The sequence below is a fragment of the Xyrauchen texanus genome, chromosome 46 (assembly GCF_025860055.1).
Source record: "Xyrauchen texanus isolate HMW12.3.18 chromosome 46, RBS_HiC_50CHRs, whole genome shotgun sequence".
Taxonomy (NCBI): domain Eukaryota; kingdom Metazoa; phylum Chordata; class Actinopteri; order Cypriniformes; family Catostomidae; genus Xyrauchen; species Xyrauchen texanus.
The window spans coordinates 3,211,573-3,234,332 of NC_068321.1; the positions used below are offsets into that span (position 1 = coordinate 3,211,573).

The 22,760-nt window shown below is 40.4% G+C and overlaps 1 protein-coding gene across 1 annotated transcript in view; it reads left to right on the plus strand.

Moving 5' to 3' along the window:
* LOC127638000 (glucose-6-phosphate isomerase-like) overlaps nt 1–15,122 on the plus strand; it is a 30,622-nt gene extending 15,500 nt beyond the window's left edge. Inside the window, exons 10-18 of the mRNA XM_052119359.1 lie at nt 705–765; nt 1,524–1,567; nt 6,317–6,469; nt 9,576–9,705; nt 9,844–9,920; nt 10,055–10,183; nt 13,464–13,539; nt 13,625–13,691; nt 14,691–15,122. Coding sequence (XP_051975319.1) covers nt 705–765; nt 1,524–1,567; nt 6,317–6,469; nt 9,576–9,705; nt 9,844–9,920; nt 10,055–10,183; nt 13,464–13,539; nt 13,625–13,691; nt 14,691–14,814 — 861 coding nt within the window. The 3' untranslated portion in view covers nt 14,815–15,122. The remainder of the gene's footprint in view (nt 1–704; nt 766–1,523; nt 1,568–6,316; nt 6,470–9,575; nt 9,706–9,843; nt 9,921–10,054; nt 10,184–13,463; nt 13,540–13,624; nt 13,692–14,690) is intronic.
* Nucleotides 15,123–22,760: the final 7,638 nt, after the last annotated feature.

A 22,760-nucleotide genomic window follows, 5' to 3' on the forward strand; every position in this document is an offset into this window, starting at 1 on the left:
TGTTAAAGCGCTGTGTTGCTGGTTCTTGCATTTTTCTGTTTGTTCTGCCATTACAATGTGAAGAACACAACAGACATCGCTGTCTTTGAAAGGTGTCACCAGAACAATGAACAACATCCCTTAAATTTTTCCATTGGAATACACTTGTCTTGTCATTCTCCTCATCCCCACTTGTTCACGTCTCTCTTGTTTTGTAATCATTGTGACTCGCGCGACACGTGAAATCAGACTTCACTCACGTGTTTCAAATGAGAAGCATATTCAAAATTTTAAATGAAGCAAAAATAAAGACCGTTAGTGTCGTAAAGCATTTGAATGAGATATATCTATATATAGGTATATAGATATATCACTGTTTTTTTAAATATGCTAAAAGATTGAGAATTTTCAGTTACCAAAGCATCTGATGTAATATACTACATCTATATGTAGTACTGTGGTGTTTTGCATTGGTAACTTTGATTTGATCTCTATCCGATCACAGTGGAGATGTATTTGACTGCAAAGTGTAAATGCAATCTTTGATTTGTATAGTTGGAAATCATTTAACCAATAGACAGTGTTTTTTTTTTCCCCCATGAAACCAAATCAAATGAATGATTGCATGACTGACTGTAATATGAGTACTGTGCCATATTCCTGAATTGGCATATGTTTGCTTTTCAAATCTGACATTTTTCTAATGCTGAATGCTCATATTTTAGTGGGTTGGCGGGCGCTACTCGCTGTGGTCGGCTATCGGTTTGTCCATTGCACTGCATATAGGTACGTCTGCTTTATGAACTGTACTCTTGAGGCCCGAAACATACTCCATGTAATTCTGTGAATGTAAATGTTCCTAGCTACATGAATTTTATTTCACACATTCATTGGATCCCCAGTGCAGTTGTGTCCGAATATAATTCATTTATGTTAGCATTAGCATCATTTTCCTTGGTCAGTTTTCTCTTTTAGGCTAACTGCTGTCATCACAGAGCAGCAGTTTATAGATAATCTAGATACATGAAAAATATCCCATCTGGTTTAATGCCATTGGACTTTTGAAAGTAACTCTATTCCCCTCTTGAGTACTGAGGTTTGTTACCGCCACAGTAACGCAAGAACGCAGAATTGCAGGCTTGCATAGACCAGCATTCGTGCCTTTGTTTTTGTACTTGTGTATGTTTCTGTCCAAACTCCTGCCTGAGTGAAATGTGACTGTGAAAAAGAATGCTAATGTTGCATCTTGCATAAATGCTGTTCCCAGATAGCACACGTACATCTCCGAGATGTCTGTTTCACAATCTAGTTAACATCTGAACAAGATCACATTTACAAACATTCTAAATCATAAACGTCTCGGAGACATCCGTTGAATGTCTAATTAATATCCGAGACGTACTTATTGACATATGTCTTGTAGAAGTATTGTAGATGTTTTCCAGATGTAAACACACATCAAATAGGCGTCTGAGTGATGTACGTGTGCTATCAGGTTTTCTGCCTCTATTTTATCCAGTAATGTTGTTTGTGATGTTCTGCAGGTTTTGACAACTTCGAGCAGCTTCTAGCTGGTGCTCATTGGATGGTAAGTAGGATTACATTATATATCACCAATCTACAGTGGTCTGAATGTGAAACTTGTGCCACACTTAATGTATGAATGTCATTGCATTATACCACAAAACATCAAACCAAGAGGCATATGTTTTAAAGACAGCACAAGCAAACTATTCAAACAAAATATCTTATTATCTTTAAATGATAAAGCAATGCAATATTGTGACACTTTCTGGTTGTCAAACATTAGTGGAACATAATGATAGTCAATGTGCTGAATTACACCTGTGTGAACTTGAGGGGAACTGGCGTTATATTAGGGATGTCATAAAATATTGATCGGCACGTTATATCAAATAATTGGCATTGGTATATTCAAATTAGCCGTCTTTTAAATTAGAAGCCTAATTTGCGTGCTAAAGTCACTCAATTGACATCTGTTTAACAGTCTGGCTTAAAAGCATTGGGAGACCACAAAAGGGTGATGTAACATTTACTGATAACGGTCGCAGTCAGGAAAGGTATCGCTCCAAATCATTACCAAAGCATTAGCTACTAGAATAGAAACAGTTATCCCGATGTTAATTCACCATGATCAAACAGGTTTTATTAAACACAGGAATGCTTCAGATAATATGCGTAGATTATTCAACCTAATTAACCTTGCCCAACAAAATCATATCAAAACTATAATTGTATCACTTGATGCCGAAAAAGCATTTGACAAAGTTAACTGGACATTTCTTTTTAATACTCTATATAGATTTGGCTTTGGAGAGTCATTCATCCACTGGATAAAAATATTATATACTTCACCTAGGGCCACAATAACAACAAATGGGATTACATCACAAAATTTCACACTTCACAGAGGGACCAGACAAGGATGCCCACTTTCTCCCTCTTTATTAGCCCTATTTATAGAACCACTTGCAGCAGCAATACGACAAAATGATAATATCAAAGGAATACAAAACGTCAATACACAACATAAGATCTGTCTTTATGCAGATGATTTATTGTTGTTTACAAAATCCTTATAAGTCATTGAAAGAAACCTTTAAAATTATCAATATTTTTTCAAAACTTTCTGATTAAACAATAAACTGGATTAAATCTACAATATTACCACTTTCTGAGGGCGCCTGGGATTCCACAGCTCATGATTCTTCTCTTCCACTCCACACTGGCAACATTACATACTTGGGTATCAACATTTCCTCCAGACTGTCAGAGTTGTTTAATCTCTATACCCCACTTTTAAAAAAAATTGGAGATGATTTAAAACGCTGGACTAACCTACCACTATCACTTATCGGTCGCATTGCTACAGTTAAAATGAAAACTTTACCACAAGTCAACTATCTATTCTCAATGCTTCCAACAACACCCACCGATAAATGGTTCAAATCACTGGATTCATTAACCTCTCACTTCTATTGGAAAAATAAAACACCTAAAATTTCACTGGAAAAATTACAAAAGACAAAATCACATGGCGGCCTAGAATCTCCAAATTTTCAATATTACTTTTTAGCAAACCAACTTTATATAAATGGATTCATAAAAATAATCATAATTCATGGATGGAATTAGAACAAAACCATTGCAAAGATACTTCAGTTTCAGACCTTGCCTTTCTACTAAAATCAATTAAGAAAATGCTCTATTTTAATAATATTACAGTTGCATCAACTCTGACAGCCTGGTGGAAAGTAAACAAAATTAATAATTCACCACTAACATCATGTAGATACACCCCCATTTGGTTCAACCCTGATTTTCAATTATGCAATAAACCGATCAATTTTCCATCTTGGAAACAAAAAGGAATCACTCATCTCCATCACTTATTTGAAAACAACCAATTCGTATCATTTAAAATATTAGTCCAGAGGTACGGTCTTGGGGGAGAACAGTTTCTACAATATCAACAAATTAAATCCATAGTTAAATCCAAGATAAACATAATTAATAACCCACTTCATCCCTCTCAGTTAATGGAAGATTTAACGAAAATCACTAATACCAACAAACTAATATCCAAACTACATAAACTTATATTAAATAATGATACAACAATTATAATACCCATGAATAAATGGGAAAAAGACTTAGCCTTCTCCCCCAACACCGACCTCTGGAAGGAAATCTGTAACAACACATTCTCAATGACTAATAATACTAACCTCCAGCTCATACAGTTTAAGATTATTCACAGGATTCACATCACCGAAAGAAAGATGTTTATAATGGGCTTGAGGGACACAGACATTTGTTCACAGTGCACACTGGGGAGCACAGATGACTATTTTCATGCCCTATGGACCTGTCAATCAGTTTGGATATCAGTGACCACAAAACTCTCCGTTATCATGGGTTGTGGAATCCCTCCATCTCTGTCACTCTGTTTACTTAATAACTGCATGGAAGTTGATAATCTCCCAATCAAATCCAAAAACCCCCTCCTCATCTCTCTAACTATCGCCAAGAAAGTAATTTTGCAAAACTGGAAGTCCAAAAATACATATCAATCGCTGGACTAATCTTCTAATAGAGTACATCACATTAGAAAAATAACATACACTAACAAGAATATTATATCTACATTTCTTGATATCTGGAAACCATTCCTAACTCATTTTCATATAAATCAATAACCTGGAACCGGACCAACACATTCTCCCAACCACACGTTTACAAACAAATAATGAATAATCTCTGAGTATTACTGTACAGTATTACAATTATTCAGTATAGATGTCCTTTATATATATATATGTGTGTGTATGTATATGTATGCGTGTGTGTGTATGTATATGTATGCGTGTGTATGTATGTATATGTAGGTATGTGTGTATGAATACATGCATGTATATGTATGTATGTATGTATACATGTATGTATATGTATAATGTTCGATAATCTGTATTATCATTGATACTATCACCACTAATATTAATATATTGCTGCTGTTGTGATTGTTGGGGTGATTAATACCCTTACTAAAACTATACTGATACTACCGGACTGCCCCTATCTATACTTGCGTCACAGAAAGGATCTCGTGCCTACATACACCACTTTATCGATGACTGTGTTGGGCTGTTTTGTATTTCGTTGTTTTTGTTTTGTTTTTATGCTTTTTCTCTCTTCTGTATTGTGTATGTGTCTCACTACCTTGTATGTGTTACTCTTTTGTTAATTTGCAATAAAAAAAAAAAAAATAAATAAAAAAAAAAAAGGAAAGGTATCACTCACAGACGTATATTGTAGTTGATGTTGACATTGTGTAGGGGTTTATTCATGACACATACAATGAGCTGAAGAGGCACAAGTAGATGGCAGTCCAAAGTTCAAAGGTTTTTGTACTTCTTGGAGAATGAACGTTGTTGAGTTTGGTGTATGAAACTGGTGTAATTGCGCAAACTGAACGATTACAAATGGTGACGCTTATGCAATTTCTCTGTATGAAGCCTTGAATAGGTCTTCTATTCAAGCTGTCAAACAACAAAAAGACACACTTGTAACTAAAAAATAATTGTGTTGGCTATATGAAAGATACATATACACAATATATCAATCAGCAATGGGAAAACTATGCGAGTTGCGCTTTGTGGCACTGCCACTGCCGTCAATTTTGACGTTGAGAGTTGGCAGTGTGCGTACCTATGTAGAAAAAAGTGTTTAGAATTTTTGAACGCGGCCACCAGAAGCGTCCGGTGTGCAATCCCCTTTAATTTACCCTGCTTCTCACACTTTATCAAAGTTGTGTTGAGAAACATGTTTGAAAAGAAAGTCTATTTTGCAACAAGCTGCTCAATTTATTTCTTAAAAAAAATCCAGATATACGTATATATCAATAATCATCGGGAAAATCTTACATCTATTGATGCATCCCAAGCCTACTTAAGAAATCCACAAAAAATCACAGTAACACCAGTTGATCACATTTACATTTAGCAGATACTTTTATCCAAAGCAACTTCCAAGTGAACTATACAGCAAACTCTATTCATCCTAAGAAGGCACATGGAATATGAGAAATGCTGCAATTATTACATTTTTGCTCGAGAGTAAAGTGAGAGACAGTGGTGAAAGAATTGTATTTATTTCTTTAAATAGGGAAGATGGCTAGTGCATTAATAGGATTGGGCCAAGTGCTCACTGAATAAAAATGTAGACGTCTTTAGATGTTTCTTGAAGGTTGCAATCAGCTGCTCTGGTGGAGTTTGGAAATACATTCTAATTAGCAAGAAACTGTGGAAGGGAACGTCCGGGAGTGTGATTTTGTGCCTCTGTAAGATAGTGCCTCAATTCACCGCTCATCCGCCAATCACTGGCTTCTGGAGGGTATAGAGTTGGAGAAGTGAGTGTAAATAGTGGAATGCGGAGCCACTGACTGTTCTATATGTGAGCATCAGTGCCTTGAACTTGATGCGTGCAGCCTATGGCAGCCATTGCAGTAAGATGAAGACAGTCGTGAAGTGGGCTGTCTTTGGAACTTATTGCAAAAATGGCTCCGAAAAGTGAAATTTGTTGTGAGAAAAGCTCTAAGCATCTGTTTGCAGTTGACACTTACTCTGATATTTTGTCATTTAATGCAATGTCTTTTTTAAGTGTTACTTAACTGTCCAAATCCTTTAAGACCACAGTATATGATTAACATTACTGAGTGTACTCTTAAAACCCCTCAATGTCTAGTTGGAATGTTTTGTATCTTTGTATCAGTAAGTCAGTGTTGCTGGCAGTAAACATTCTGTGCTCTTTCTATCAGGATAATCATTTCCGCTCAGCTCCTCTGGAGCAAAATGCTCCGGTTATACTGGCTCTGCTCGGCGTCTGGTACGTCAACTTCTTCCAGGCAGAGACGCATGCCCTGCTGCCCTACGACCAGTACATGCACCGCTTTGCAGCGTACTTCCAACAGGTCAGTCTGATCACATCACATATCAGGAAATTACATCAAAGCTTTGAAGATATCAAAAGAACCACTTTGGTACCAATTTAATTCATGATACTATAGTACTGGTAGTACAGAGTGCAGACTTAATTCGGTACCTGAATAGGACTTGCAGTATAAATGCAGCCTAATAGACCTGCTTGTAATAAATTATGTTCACAAGACAATAGTAAATACTTGCTGGATAACTTTAATAAGCGTTTTAGCTTTAGAATAATAAGTCCCTATAATTTACATTTACATTTATGCATTTGGCAGACGCTTTTATCCAAAGCGACTTACAGTGCAATTATTACAGGGACAATCCCCCTGGAACAACCTGGAGTTAAGTGCCTTGCTCAAGGACACAATGGTGGTAGCCGTGGGGTTAGAACCAGCAACCTACTGATTAACAGCCCTGTGCTTTTGCCACTACGCCACCACCACTCCAATTTAAACCATACAGCTAATTTCTCAGTCAAACTCTGGCTCCATTGAATCTGTATTAATGTATTTATCTAATAATAAAATGAAGATTATGGCAATTATGTGAGGTTAAATCGTTCCATTTTGTAGTCGATTGCTTTTTTTAAAAAATGTACGTTAACTATAACATATGTTTTATGTTACTATACTGCAATTAGAAAACCTTCCAACATGGTTTTCTTCATTTAAACCTTTGTTATACTGCTTGTCTGTTTCTTAGTTCTCATTTATTTAAAAATGTAAGCAATGTTTATTTAATTGATAAATATTTAAACAAACTGTTTCTAATCTGCGGAAGCCCTGAACCACACCCTGAAAAAAAAAAGTAAAGAACGTTAACCAATAACGGTTATGATGTAAAAAAAAATAGGCCTGTGATGTAGCCTAAAATAAACCTTTTGTATTCTAAACATTAAGTGCACTAAAAGATAGTTTAACCCGTTAAGCAGTCGGAACCTTATTGAAAATAGCCTTCGACACGTCAACATGGTCCGGTGAAAGACGGGACTTGACTCACCTGAGGTGGCTGTCCTGCATTTGGAAAAAGCTTGCACAGTGAAAAAATTGCTACAAGCATGCATTGATTTAAAGACTCCAACGTGAAAACATCCATAGGGACTTTCAGTTTGGACATCTGGTGCCCGCACCACCACCGAAGTGATTTCATAGCTACTTTGCTGAGTTTGCTTGTCTAGTGAGAGGACATTTTCCTACATGTGTCGCGAGTGAGAGGAAGCGAGGGAAGAAGCACAAGCCTGAGGTGAAGTTAAGCTTTGTATCTGCTTTTTTTTTTTAAATTATATTTGTATTATCCATTATTTTTAAAATGTAACATTAATAAGACAGTAATTTAAGTGTAGACTCTGTAAAAATGAAAAGCCAAATGTAAATGTGTAAAAATGATGATCAGTTTAATGAGGGAAATGTTAACCGACTAGTAAATGTAGTGTCAACTATCAGCATCAGAACAGTTGTCAAATAGTCTTGCACATCCCTACTTACAAGGTGACAGATGACAGCTGTGGTACTTGATCTGTTGATTTATAATTCTCTGCTAAGAATGTTTTGCAAAACTTAATCAATGAAAGAAATGTGTAATGTTTGACAGTCTACTATTAAATGAAATCCCACAATTAAATGAGTATACGTCATGTTACATATGTTTCATATGGCATTCGTTGTCAAGTGTAACAACGGGAGTTATTTCTGGTTGTTTGATGACATTCACCACTAGGAATATGGATGCTGCTATTGATAATGTGCTTTTTGTAATATGTTGTCCCATGTAAACATGCACTAGATAGACGCTTTGACCATTGCTTCACCTCTCGCTGCGTTTTCAGTGCTGTGATTTAAAGGGATGACTCCTGTTAACGTTGTCCAAATGAATGAACTATTTGGAGTGACGCATCAGCTTCAACGGTACCATTGCACCATGTTGAGTTAAAGCAAGATGCAGTGATGCTTGAGGAAATGGTGTACGTTTCGTGTTCAAACAAAGTCTGGCTGTCTCAAATAGGAATAGCTGCAGGCAGGAGACATCCAAACGGGGTGGGATCTCCAAAAGAGGTTGGGGTTACTCCAAAAAGAGGGTTGAGCCAACTCCAAAAGGGGGTGTCACTTCCACTCAACTATGCCTGCAGCTGTGCACTTTTCTTGGCTGTCTGGTTGTCCCTTGGTCTTTGAAATGAAGGGGAAGCATTGCAAATTTTTTCTCTCTTAATTATAATGATTATAATGTAAGGGTTACTGTTTGACTTTCTCCATTGAGCACGCACCAGAGATACAGTAGATTAGAGCAGAGCAGATCATTGGTGCGAGTGGTTTCTGTAACAACTGTGCAAAAATGAAGCTTTAATCGACCAGACAGCCAGACATTGCTTGAACGCAAAGGTACACAATTCCTCTAGCAGCTCTAACTTCCTTTAACTTGACACGGTGCTGTGGTGCCATTTAATTGATTTGGACAATGCTTACATGAGTAATCCCTTTAATCATAGCACTGAAAACACAGCAAGAGGTGGAGCAATGGTCAAAGCATCTATCTAGTGCATGTTTACATGGGCCGATAAATTTAAAAAAGCACATTATCAATAGCAGCATCCATATTCCTAGTGGTGAATGTCATCAAACAACCAGAAATGACTCCCGTTGTTACACTTTACAACGAACATATTTCATGAATTAGTAGACTCAAATATTATGTTTATTTCCTTGATTTAAGATTTGCCAAACATTCTTGGGAGTATTATACAACGATAAATCAACAGATCAACCCTTTCAATTGTGGAAAAACTGTGAAAACTTTATTTTTATGTCACATCCAAAATGGTGTTCTAGTGTGGATGTATGGTGTAATCGTAGCAAAATTAATGTGTTTTGAAATTAAAACGTATTAGTGTGGACTTGGCATTTAAATGATGGTAACCGGTTAATGACGTTATTATTTTGTTCCAATAATTTTTCATAAAACCATAGACAAGAGGATTTATCACAGTTACATTTCGGAATTACTCCGTCATGTTGGCTGAAAAAAATTAGTTTGCGGAATATCCGAGTCAGACCGCTTGCTCTTCTGTGATTAATGATATATGTATTGATCTGTCAGGGAGACATGGAGTCCAACGGCAAATACATCACCAAGTCTGGCACTCGTGTGAATTACCACACTGGACCCATTGTCTGGGGGGAACCAGGAACCAACGGACAGCATGCGTTCTACCAGCTCATTCACCAGGGTCAGTCATCTGAATCGACTAGTTCCTCCTTTAATTGGCATGTTAATGTCCATATCTGTTGTCTGTTAGGACTTTCCACTTGCCTGTGCTGTTTGAGGTATGTTTATCAAAGTAGATCAAATATGTGTGTCTTTGCAGGCACTCGCTTGATTCCCGCTGACTTCCTCATTCCTGCTCAGACTCAACATCCAATCAGAGATAATCTACATCACAAGGTGCACCAGCTCTCTATATGTCTCTAAATGCGACTTTGTTTCTGGTTCTCTTGGACATATGATTTCACAGATACCATGTCATGTATTTGAGCCAGTGTTTCTCTGATCATTATGTTACTTCCAATCTATTGTAGATCTTGATGGCAAACTTCCTGGCTCAAACAGAGGCTCTGATGAGAGGAAAGACTTCTGATGAGGCCAGGAAAGAGCTGCAGTCTGCTGGGATGAGTGGGGATGCTCTGGAGAAACTCTTGCCCCATAAAGTGAGTGTCTTTTTACTGTAAACCATATTTCATATCTACATTCATATCCGTTCTTTTCAAAACTATCTGAAATGGAGGCTGTTCTGTTTTGCATCATAGCTGTGGCCTAGCCTTGGTTCACATACATTGTGAAAGCAATGCACTTCAGGTTCACTTTCACATTTGCGCAAGTGTATTTTAGTAAAAAAACCTCTGTGGAAAACATTAGGCTACTTCATTACTTTTAACTAGATTTTGAATCAAATTGGCTACAATGGCTGTTTGGTTGACAGCCATTTCTGCGCAAATACATAATAATGAGATTAGGGCTGTTGTTTCAATGCGTTGCTTCAGTGTGTTTAATTATCTAAAAAATGATGTTAAAGTTAACGTAATTAATCATGCCACTGGATCATAATAAGAAATGTTTACCATGTTTTTACGAGTCTCGTTCAGTAGGGGGCAGTTAGCGCAACTCTAACTGTACAGACAACAATCGACAGTGCAGCAGATGGCACAAGATGACGATGCGTTCAAAGACAAGTGGACAGAGCGCAACTCTGAATGCAGGGTTTTTCGAGATGTTTTGATCTACATTTAACTTAACTCTGCATCCTAAATAGCTGTTGACCATGGTTCCCTCTTGGTAAAATAATAGATGCATGATGCCCCAGGCAGCGCTCATTCACTCATTCACTGTATTAAACGCATCCTTTGCAATTCACAAAACTATCGTATGGCTTCAAGAGACTTGAAATATTTAATGCAGGGTTCCTCAAAGGGCGGCCCACTGTCCACATCTGGACCGCGAGAGGACCCACGCTAAAGACCTGTTCACACCAAATCCATGAGGATTATGTGTGAGAAACTTCAGACGAAAGGTCTATACACACTAGGGCTGTCAAAATTGCTCAAAAATGACATTCGAATATTCCCTCTAAAAAAAACACATATATTCGAACTATTCGAATATCTGGTTGCGCATTTGGTCAATGACGCGCATTACGTCAATAACAGGACAAATTAATACAAAGAGACATAACTATTTGTATAGGTAGTTTAAGTTTAAACATATTTGACAACGTATTACCTACACAAAAACAAGTAAATCAACTAATGGCCAAGACCTCACTCTCGCTCGCACGCGCAGGCACTCTTTCTCTCTCTCTCGCCCTCACGCTCTCTGCGCATAACGGTTTAAAAGAACAACAACAATAAACAAATGTTGAGTGCTGATCAAGAGTTTTGTGCAAGCAATATAAGGTCGCGACTCTTGTCCCAAATATAGCAGGCTTCATTCAGTGATTAAAACAAATTATTAACATTAATTGAAGTTTTACAGTATATAGAACCGACATTGAGCGCTCCGAGCGAGCTGTGCTGTGGTAAACATGGAACTTTTCCTTGACATGAAGCGGTAAATAATCAAACCAGTGGAAGCCTGCAGTGCATGAAACTGCTGTATCTAACCTACCTTATTCATGCAACATCTATTCAGTCAGTACAGTAGCCTTACATTTTAGTCATGTTTCTGTTTAACGTTAAATAAAATGAGGCACACAATTCGAGAAATGTGACAACAAAGACCCCTCAGGCAGCACGCCCACTCGCAAAGCAGACAGCCGCACATCTGCTACGCATGAGCGTTTTTTCCACATTCGAATATTAATTTTCACCTTCGAATTTCTGTTTTTTAAAACTATTCGAATATATATTCGAATTTAGAATATTCGTTGACAGCCCTAATACACACACAGAGTGCGTAAAAAAATCAAAATGTAAAACAATTTCACCCCTGTACAATTGGCAGCGCTTTTCCTGTTCTATTGCCCACACCTTCAGCTGTTAAAGATGAATATATTGAACACTGTTTAAAGCATGAATTTACCTAATTTGGCATAACTGTTTCATTATGTTCATTCCATGGTGTTGATGCATTCTGAGGAGTATATAATCTTTGTGTTTATGCGAGTGAGATGAGGAAACGGCGCTGTTGCATGAATGTACGCATTTAGATTTGCACATGTATTTTGCTGCGACTATATTCCAAATGGATTCCCGAAGCCAACTACTCATTTTATAATGCATGGATAATATATAACACAAGGTTATGTGATACAAATACATGTGGAATAGTGCATAATAAGAATAACATTGCATAATTTCTATTTTTTTTCTGTACAAAGCCTAATATTAAAAATAAATGATAAGAAAACAGTCCTTTCTTAATTGAAATTATTGCAATATTTGCTATATTATCCTTAAGAACAATAACAACATTAATGCTAAAAGGTCTAATAATTGAATCTGCAATTAAGGAAAGTGCAGGGAGTAGATCTCTTTTGGAGATAAGCAAAAACAGTTGACTCCATGGAGGACTTTGAGACCAGATTGTTCATTAAAGGTTTTTCTTTTTCTTTTTTTTCAGCAGGCAAAGTTCATCTGTATACAAACAATGTTCATAATTGTTTAAATAAATAAAACCGGCTACTAATACTGCGAAAAATAACTAATAAAAAATACTAATATTTATGCGTGACACTTTTAATAATAAAAACAACAATAGTAGTAGTAATAGTAATGATGTTAATAATAATAATAGCAGCAGCACAAATAAAATTGCCATTACATTGATGGCTGTGGCCTATGACTTTTTATTGTTGACAGAATTTGGCTCTTGGTAAAAATGTATTGGGGAACCCTGATTTAATGCATGGAATACTTTAATGGTGCTTTTATCAATATCATCAATATGAGCTACTCCACTCATACTGATGCTTGACAGGAACGACCATGACCCACAATTCCAGAGTACTGGAAATTGTATTAATGCGCTTACGACAGAGTGCGATCACTTCACATCTGGTCATGTGGACTTTAATGTACAACATAAATAATGCTTTTTCTCCATGCCAGTGTTTGTTACCAGCTTTTTCTCTCCCTCTATTCTGACTGCAAATCTGGTCCATCCTTAATTATTTATAATTATTTATTGAACTCTTTTTATTTAGGGGTCTTTCTCTGCAAATATTGATAAGTCATTTATTATATAAAAAAAATGTAGCCATATCGCCCAGCCCTTGTATCATATCAATAAAAAAGTGACCAGAATGACAAAAACAAATATAAAAAAACTTGTTTGTTTAGACACCTTTAGTTTTACACCCATTCTACATCCAAACGTAATGTGCACCAATTATTTCACAGGCAAGACTGTACAGTTTGCTTGCTATCAAAGCTCTTGAATATCCTTTAAATATGCTGTTTTGTGCAACCAATAATACATTTATATTTTTTGTAGGTATTCCAAGGAAACAAGCCAAGCAACTCGATCATCTTTAAGAAACTTACACCCTTCGTGCTTGGTGCACTGGTTGGTAAGTAAAAACATTGTGTTATAATGGATTTCTACATGATTTTTAGACTATACACTGATCTGTTGAATCTGTTCATGTGTCACAGCTATGTATGAGCACAAGATCTTTGTGCAGGGTGTGATGTGGGATATTAACAGCTATGACCAGTGGGGGTGAGTACAATTCAACGTCTTCAGTGCTGATTTTGATTGGGTCCAATATATTTAACAAACAGTAAAAAAAAAAGTCACATTTGTAAAGTTAACCCAAATTAGCACAAAAGGGCTTCATCAAAGCAAAGAACCAATGAAATGTGGTGCTTTGAATCAACAGGAAACATTCACAACCCATTTTACTTCCATTATGTGACACATTTCTGTGTGTAACAAGATATTCAACGAGATAATTGTTTAAAGCAGAACTTTATCTTTTGGGAATTGATGGTGAAAAGTGGTCTCTATAATAAGAGTGCTTGATGAAATCAGCTGAAAGGTGATGAAAGATTATGAAGACAGTTAGTATTAGAAACAAACTAAAGTAAATATGACTTGACAACAATTCACTTCTGTTATAAATTTAATGACATTTTTTCCATTGAGAGGTCATTAGTTCTCGAAATGCCAGCTAATCCACCCCAGCAATTACAAAGCCGTTACTTCTTAGAATAACAGATGTGGTACCTTTTCTGTAAAAGATATTGCAGCAATTTTACACCACTAACAGGTTTCACGTTGAGTGATATTTTTAACCGATATTTGCACTTCCAGGAAACTTGTTCCGTAATGATATCTGTTTACCAATACAGTTAGACTAAGCCCAAAACAAAGATGAACTTGCATAGTGGATGACAAATTATGCAAATTCTTAGATTCAAAAAGCCATTTTTTTTTTTCATTTTCATTACTGTAAATGAAGAGCATTTTTATACTGCCAATAAAAAAGGTTATGTTCACCTTCAGAGGTTAGAGATAAATGGTTTAGTTATTATGGTGTCTAAAGGTAGCAATAAATCTAATAAAAATGATGTATATTGGTATTGATCATAAAAAAACTGAACAATATTGGTTGATCTATAGTGTCAAGTGTGAAAGTGTTGATTGAGTGGGTTGGAGATTCCGATATAAACTATCGTACATGTCCAAATAATGATTTATCTCCATCTGTCCTGTCAGGGTTGAGCTTGGCAAGCAGCTGGCCAAGAAGATCGAACCCGAGCTGCAGGATGATGCAGAGGTTCATTCCCACGACTCCTCCACCAATGGACTCATCAGCTTCTTCAAGAAGAACCGCTCTTAAATAATGCCTAACCCTGCTCCCAATAACCCCACGTCTGCTGGCCCCATGATCCAATGGGATTAGTGAATTATGTATTACGCTTGACATAGTTCAGACTCAAAAGGCCTAGCCAAGGAGAATGAGCACTTTATGTGTACTGCATGTCATCGTATATAAGCCATGAGATTGTTGTGTGTTGTGAGAATATGACTATTGATTTGTCTGTGGACCAGTAAGGGACATCTATACCTGTATGCACTGTTCATTATAGATGGATTTAACATGATCCTTTGGACAAAGGAACCACAATAAATGTATAATTTGTCACTTTACCTGATTGCTTGTTCTTTTTGTTCTGAAAGTTCGCTTAAAGGACTATTCTGGGTTTAGTACAAATTAAGCTAAATCGATAGCATTTTGTGGCATAATGTTGATTTACCACAAAAAAATTATTTCAGCTTGGCCCTCCTTTTGGGGAAAAAAAAATAAATGAAGCAAAAAAGTTACAGTGAGGCACTTAATGGAAGTGAATGGGGCCAAAGGAGCAGCAGCAGCAGCATCATCATCATTGGCATCAGTTGACCTCCCTCTTTCTCAGGAAAAAATGTGGTGACTACACTACAACAGCATAGCGTTTGGAGGGGTTCAGCTTCAGGTTGCCACTGGACTTGCTTATGCAGTGAAAACGTTTCCACCACTCCACTACAGAGCGTGTCCTTCCATGGGCCTGATTGAACCTCTCCTCCACAATGGTCGCTGTACAGGTGTCGAGAGGAATTGGCTAAGAGGATATCAACTGTCTCCCAGACACCATGGTGATCACACACTACTTCAACATTAATGGTCCTTCAAATGTACAAGGGATCATTCACCACGGGACTTGCCACTGGGATCAGGGTGCCATCAATGATGCCAATCTCTCTCTCTCTCTAAACTCTACACACTAAACCGCAAAACACACACACACACACAACATGCAAAATGTCACGCATCTCTTGCGAAAGGCTGGGGAAAATACAATATTTATTTCTTGTATTTTCGTCTCAAGCTCTGATTTCTAAGTTAAGAAATGAGATGCAAGTGTGTTTTGGTATAAGCAAGCCTAACCTACTGAGTGTAGGTAATTGGTAAATGAGTGTGGCATTTTGAATGGCAGTGTTGGCAGTGATGAAATGCAAGAGCTGTTAGTTTTGAATGATGTGTCTGATGTAGAGAACTGCGTTCAGTGTTTTACAAAAAGTGTGTTTTACAACTGAAATTGAGTGTAAAGTGAGTTTGCAGTTTTGCAGATTTGGTCTGAAGATTAGGTACATGAGTTAATGGTTTCACAGAGTGTTCCACAAGTACCACTTAGTAATTGATTGTAAAAAAAAAAAAAAAAAATTAAAACAAAGTATTTGCGTGACAAATCTCTATACTTAACACCACATCTAATTGGACTAAAATAAACTGACTGTAATTATTTTAATGAGTCGGGACTGTGTTTCTAATGGAAATGTTTGTTTCCTAGGCCTTAACATAGCTGTTTTCCTTGTAACCTAATGATTGAAGTATAATCTTATGATATAAAGGCAAACAAGGCAATGTTTTTTTTTTTTCCTACAGCCAGATGACATGAAAACAGGAAAATATTTTAGGAAAACAAAGCTTGATTCATGAATGTACGAGTTTAAAGCCCTTCATTCTGTTTTGTATGCTTCTAATAAATCATATTTCCTATGTAAACATACATGACAGTAATTATGATATGTGTAACTGTTGAGTCCCAGTTTTGCCTTTTCTTTTTTACTTTGGCGACTGGGACAACAGTGCTCTAATTGACTGACCGCTTCTCCCACTGATCCGAGGTAAGCACGTCTCGATCCATTCAGAACAGCACAGCTACGGTAGCGTGCGCTCTTGTCAAATGTCACAACTCGCCCACCGACTCAGGTCGCTGCACGCCACTCATATCCCAGGCAGCTTCAACATAGCAGCGAATGCGCTGTCGTAATGGGGCATGCCCAGCGGAGACTGGAGGCTCCGGTCCAGCTGATTTGTGAGCAGTTTGGCAAAGCACAGGTCGACCTATTTGCTTCCCAAGAGACCTCCCACTGCCCACTCTGGTACTCCCTAACAGAGTCTTCCCTCGGGATATATGCGCTGGCACACAGCTGGCCCTAGGGGCTGCACAAATGTCCATTTGTGAGCTTACTTGCACAGGTGCTATGTAAGGCCAAGGAGGACGAGGAACAAGTCACCCTAGTGGCCCCCTATTGACCCACTCAGACTTGGTTCTCGGATCTTACGCTCCTCGCGACAGCACCTCCCTGGCGAATTCCCCTGAGAAGGAACCTTCTTTCTCAGGGACGGGGCACCTTCTGGCATCTGCGCCCAGACCTCTGGAACCTCCACGTCTGGTTCTTGGACAGGCTGCAGAAGATCCAAGTGGCCTACCATCTGCTGTCGTAGACATAATCAACCAAACCAGAGCTCCCTCTACCAGGCAGCTTTATGCCCCAAAGTGGCGCTTGTTCGTGAATTGGTGTTCTTTCCGATCTGAAGACCCACAGAGATCGGGTCAGTGCCCTCAAGTCTGCAAGAGAGGCTGGAGGGGAGGCTGCACCCACCACCTTGAAGGTCTATGTTGCCGCCATGTCGGCTCACCACAATGCAGTGGACGGCAAGTCCTTAGGGGGTCCTCATTTCACAAGAATCCTAGATGTTTATTCAGTACTGTGGCTAAATTGGTTAGGAATAAGCCTCAACAGAACCAGATATTACATCGCAGCACAAGAGTAATGAATTCATGAATTTCTTTACAGATAAAATTAAAAAAATCTGAAATAAAATTGGAATTATGCAATCATCTGTCATAGTACCTCAGAAAATAGTGTCTAATAATTTTCCTCACGTGTAACTTCAATCCTTCCCTGTCATAGATCATGAAAGGCTAACAAAACTTACCGAAACCTCAAAAGCCACAACATGTTTGTTAGATCCTATACCAACTAAGCTCTTAAAAGAGGTATCTCCTGTAATTTAAGAACCTCTTCTTAATATTATTAACTCCTCGCTATGCTTAGGACATGTCCCAAGAAACTTTAAAATGGCAGTTATCAAACCGCTTATTAAGAAGCCACAACTTGATCCTGGAGAATTGGCTAATTATAGACCAATTTCAAATCTCCTGTTCATGTAAATAATACTAGAAAAGGTAGTATCCTCCCAAATATGTTAATTTCTACAGAGAAATGGTATATATGAAGAATTTCATTCAGGATTTAGGCCTCATCACAGTACAGAGACTGCACTTATCAGAGTTACAAATGACTTGCTCTTATCATCTGATCGCGGCTGCATTTCTCTTCTAGTGCTTTTAGATCTTAGTACTGCATTCGACACGATAGATTATGACAATCTCTTGAATAGGCTAGAGAATTATGTTGGCATTTGTGGAGTTGCATTAGCATGGTTTAGGTCATATTTAGCAGATGGCTACCACTTTTTCTATGTAAATGAGGAATTGTCAAACTAAAGTAAAATATGGAGTGCCACAGGGATCAGTTTTAGGGCCTCTGCTTTTCTCCTTGTATATGCTTCCCCTGGGAGATATTATCAGGAATCGTGGAATAAGTTTCCACAGCTATGCCGACGATACACAACTTTATATTTCTTCAAAACCTGATGAGATTTCACAATTCTCCAAATTAGCAGAGTTTATCAATGAAATAAAAGATTGGATGGCCAGAAATTTCCTTCTACTCAACTCTGACAAAATAGAGGTACTAATTATTGGACCAAAAAACTCTAAAAATAAGCCACTACAATATAATTTGACTCTCGATGGATGCACTGTTACATCATCATCAACAGCAAATAACTTATTGTCACAGTGTCTGGTTTGTTCCCTGGGTTTTCTAGAAGTTCCTTCCCTGATTGTCACATTTCCTCATGTACTACATTTCCCATCATCCTGTTCTGTCACTCATCACTGATCATTACACACAGCTGTTCCCACTCACATTGTTTGCACTGGTCTATTTATACCCTGTCTGTTCCTGTGTTAGTTGTTGAGTCCTTGCTTAATGTCTGTTTTATGTTACCAGCACCTAGAAGTTCTTGTCCTGTTGTTTCTTGTTTTTTGGACTGTTTTTGTATGGATTTTGACCCTTGCCTGGTTGACTACGGATTTTGGATTACCCTAATAAATGCACTTGGATCCTAACCTTTTGTGTGTGTGTCGTGACAGAAGGACTCAACCATGATTGGATCCAGCAGTACGGGGTTCTGGGTTCTTTCCCCCAACACTGGAGGAGAGTCAGGGTCTCAGATGACCTTATTTCAGGCCTTCGCCTTGTGTGCTCAGAGGACAGAGGAGAGGATAGCATCCAGCCATCAATCCTTTGAGGGAACCCGTCTAGTCAGATTCTCAGGGAATCATGGAGGCCATGGAGGGGGACATGATCGTCGCGGACACCAACATCTGTCTGCCGTCCAGTCACCCTTCAGCCGGGTTCCTGTGCACGTGGTTCCATCCAGCACAAAACCTTCGCTGCGGGTTCCGTCCAGCACAAAGCCCTCATCACTGGTTCCGTCCAGCACAAGGCCATCGCCGCGGGTTCCGTCCAGCACAAAGCCCTCATCGTGGGTTCCATCCAGCACAAAGCCCTCATCGTGGGTTCCGTCCAGCATAAAGCCCTCATCGCTGGTTCCGTCCAGCACAAGGCCATCACCGCAGGTTCCGTCCAGTACAAAGCCCTCGTCGCTGGTTCCGCCCAGCACAAGGCCCTTACCGTGGGTTCCGTCCAGCCCAGAGCCCTCACCGCTGGTCTCGTCCAGCCCAGAGACTTCTTCACCGACGGCATCACCCAAGTATCCTGCTCTGCCCGTGCCATCCAAGCGGCTCGCCCTGACGGTGCCACTCAGATGCCTGGCCTGGCCAGCGCCGCCCAAGCACGTCACGTCTGCGGAGCCAGTGTCTGTTCCTGTGCCTGAGTCGATGCCTGAGCCGGTGTCTGTTCCTGTGCCTGAGCCGGTGTCTGTTCCTGTGCCTGAGCCGGTGTCTGTTCCTGTGCCTGAGCCGGTGTCTGTTCCTGTGCCTGAGCCGGTGTCTGTTCCTGTGCCTGAGCCGGTGTCTGTTCCTGTGCCAGAGCCGGTGTCTGTTCCAGCGCCTGTAGCCTCGACCGTCCGCCTCCCCAGTCTTCCAGGGCTCCTTCTCCCGAGCCTTCCAGGGCTCTGCCTCCCGAGTCTCTCGAGCCTTCCAGGGCTCCTCCTCCCGAGCCCCTCGAGCCTTCCAGGGCTCCGCCTCCCGAGCCCCTCAAGCCTTCCAGGGCTCCGCCCCTCGAGCCTCCTAGGGCTCCACCCCTCGAGCCTCCCAGGGCTCCACCCCTCAATCCTCCCATGGCTCTGCCTCCAGAGCTTCCTATGGCACCACCTCCCTAGGCTCTGCCTCCAGAGCCTTCCAGGTCACTGCCTCTAGAGCCTCCTATGGCGCCACCTCCCTCAGCTCTGCCTCCCGAGCCTCCTGAGCCCCCCACGGCTCCGCCTCCAGGGCCTTCCATGGTTCCTCCTCCCAGGCCTCCTCCCAGGCCCCCTGACCCAGTTCCTGTCCTGTGGCCTCCTCCCAGGCCTCCTGACCCTGTTCCAGTCCTGTGGCCTCCTCCCAGGCCTCCTGACCCGGTCCCTGTCCTGTGGCCTCCTCCCAGGCCTCCTGACACTGTCCCTGTCCTGTGGCCTCCTCCCAGGCCTCCTGACCCTGTTCCCAACCTGTGGCCTCCTCCCAGGCCTCCTGACCCTTTTCACGACCTGTGGCCTCCTCCCAGGCCTCCTGACCCGGTCCCTATCCTGTGGCCTCCTCCTGGTCCCCCTGACCCAGTCCCCGTCCTGTGGCTGCCTGTCTGCCCTTTGTGCCCCCTTGGACTGCCTGTCTGCCCCTTGTGCCCCCTTGGACTGTCATCTGCTTTGCCCTGGCCACCCGATGGACTCTCTGTGTTGCCCTGGCCTCCGGTTAAGCCGTCACCCCTTGTTCCTGTTCCCCTTCATGGACCTGGCCCCCCATCCCTGACCCTGTTCCTGACCTGTGGCCTCCTCCCAGGCCTCCTGACACTGTCCCTGTCCTGTGGCCTCCTCCCAGGCCTCCTGACCCTGTTCCCGACCTGTGGCCTCCTCCCAGGCCTCCTGACCCTTTTCCCGACCTGTGGCCTCCTCCCAGGCCTCCTGACCCAGTCCCTGTCCTGTGGCCTCCTCCCGGTCCCCCTGACCCAGTCCCCGTCCTGTGGCCGCCTGTCTGCCCTTTGTGCCCCCTTGGACTGCCTGTCTGCCCCTTGTGCCCCCTTGGACTGTCGTCTGCTTTGCCCTGGCCACCCGATGGACTCTCTGTGTTGCCCTGGCCGCCGGTTAAGCCGTCACCCCTTGTTCCTGTTCCCCTTCATGGACCTGGCCCCCCATCCCTCCCCCTGGTCCTCCACCGTTCCACCTCCCTCCTTGACTTTTGTTTTGTTTTTTTAGTGGTGTCTTGTAGCGTCTGGTAGCCGCTCCATAGAGAGAGGGGGGTCATGTCACAGTGTCTGGTTTGTTCTCTGGGTTTTCTAGAAGTTCCTTCCCTGATTGTCAAATTTCCTCATGTACTACATTTCCCATCATCCTGTTCTGTCACTCATCACTGATCATTACACACAGCTGTTCCCACTCACATTGTTTGCACTGGTCTATTTATACCCTGTCTGTTCCTGTGTTAGTTGTTGAGTCCTTGCTTAATGTCTGTTTTATGTTACCAGCACCTGGAAGTTCTTGTCCCGTTGTTTCTTGGACTGTTTTTGTATGGATTTTGACCCTTGCCTGGTTGACTACGGATTTTGGATTACCCTAATAAATGCACTTGGATCCTAACCTTTTGTGTGTGTGTCGTGACACTTATGTGTTATATTTGATACCAATCCGTCCTTTGAAAATAAAATTACTAATGTTTGTAGAACAGCATTCTTCCACCTAAGAAATATTGCTAAATTAAGGCACATGTTCTCTGTTGCTGATGGCGAAAAACTAATTCATGCGTTCATTACTTCAAGACTAGATTACTGTAATGCATTACTGGGAGGATGTCCAGCAAGATCAATAAATAAACTTCAATTGGTTCAAAGTGCAGCAGCCAGAGTGCTATCGAGAACCAAGAAATATGATCATATTAGCCTCATTTTATCATCGTTATATTGGCTACCTGTTAAATTCCATATTAATTTAAAAATTCTGTTAACTACATACAAAGCTTTGAATGGTCTAGCTCCGCAGTACTTAAGGGAACTTCTGTCATGCTATATTCCATCACGTTCATTATGATCACAAAATTCTGGCCTGTTAATAGTTCCTAGAATATCAAAATCCACAAAAGGAGGAAGAGCCTTTTCATATTTGTCTCATAAACTATGGAATAGTCTCCCTAACTCTGTTCGAGATGCAGACTAGATTAAAGACTCATCTGTTTAGCCAGGCATACACCTAATATATCATCCAACCCACAATTAGGCTGCTTTAGTTTAGTCTGCCGGAACCAGAAACCAGAAACATTGATCATGATTTATAACTCTGCAATAAATTGAATGGCATCTATGCTTATATTATTTTATTTGTTTCCCTGTCTCAACCTCGGGACTCCTATCCTGAGGTCACCAGAACTGGCTGGATCCAGCACCACTTCTGCTTTGTGTTGGACTCCACTGCTACGTGTCGCTGAATGATGATGACTAAATGCAGCCGGTGTCAGCCAAACATCACTTCGGTCTATTATGATGGACTTCAGAGGATGAACTGATGCCAACTCCAACCATAAGGCATGGGATACTTCATATGAAATTGTCTGAACCTTGGATTTAGGATGGACCACACCGAACCTCACCAAAATTACCGGCCAGTTTGAACTGCGTTTCACATCCCTGATCTCTGCCTGCATCACCTCGGTCTATTGATGGACTACGATCTTGAAATGGAAT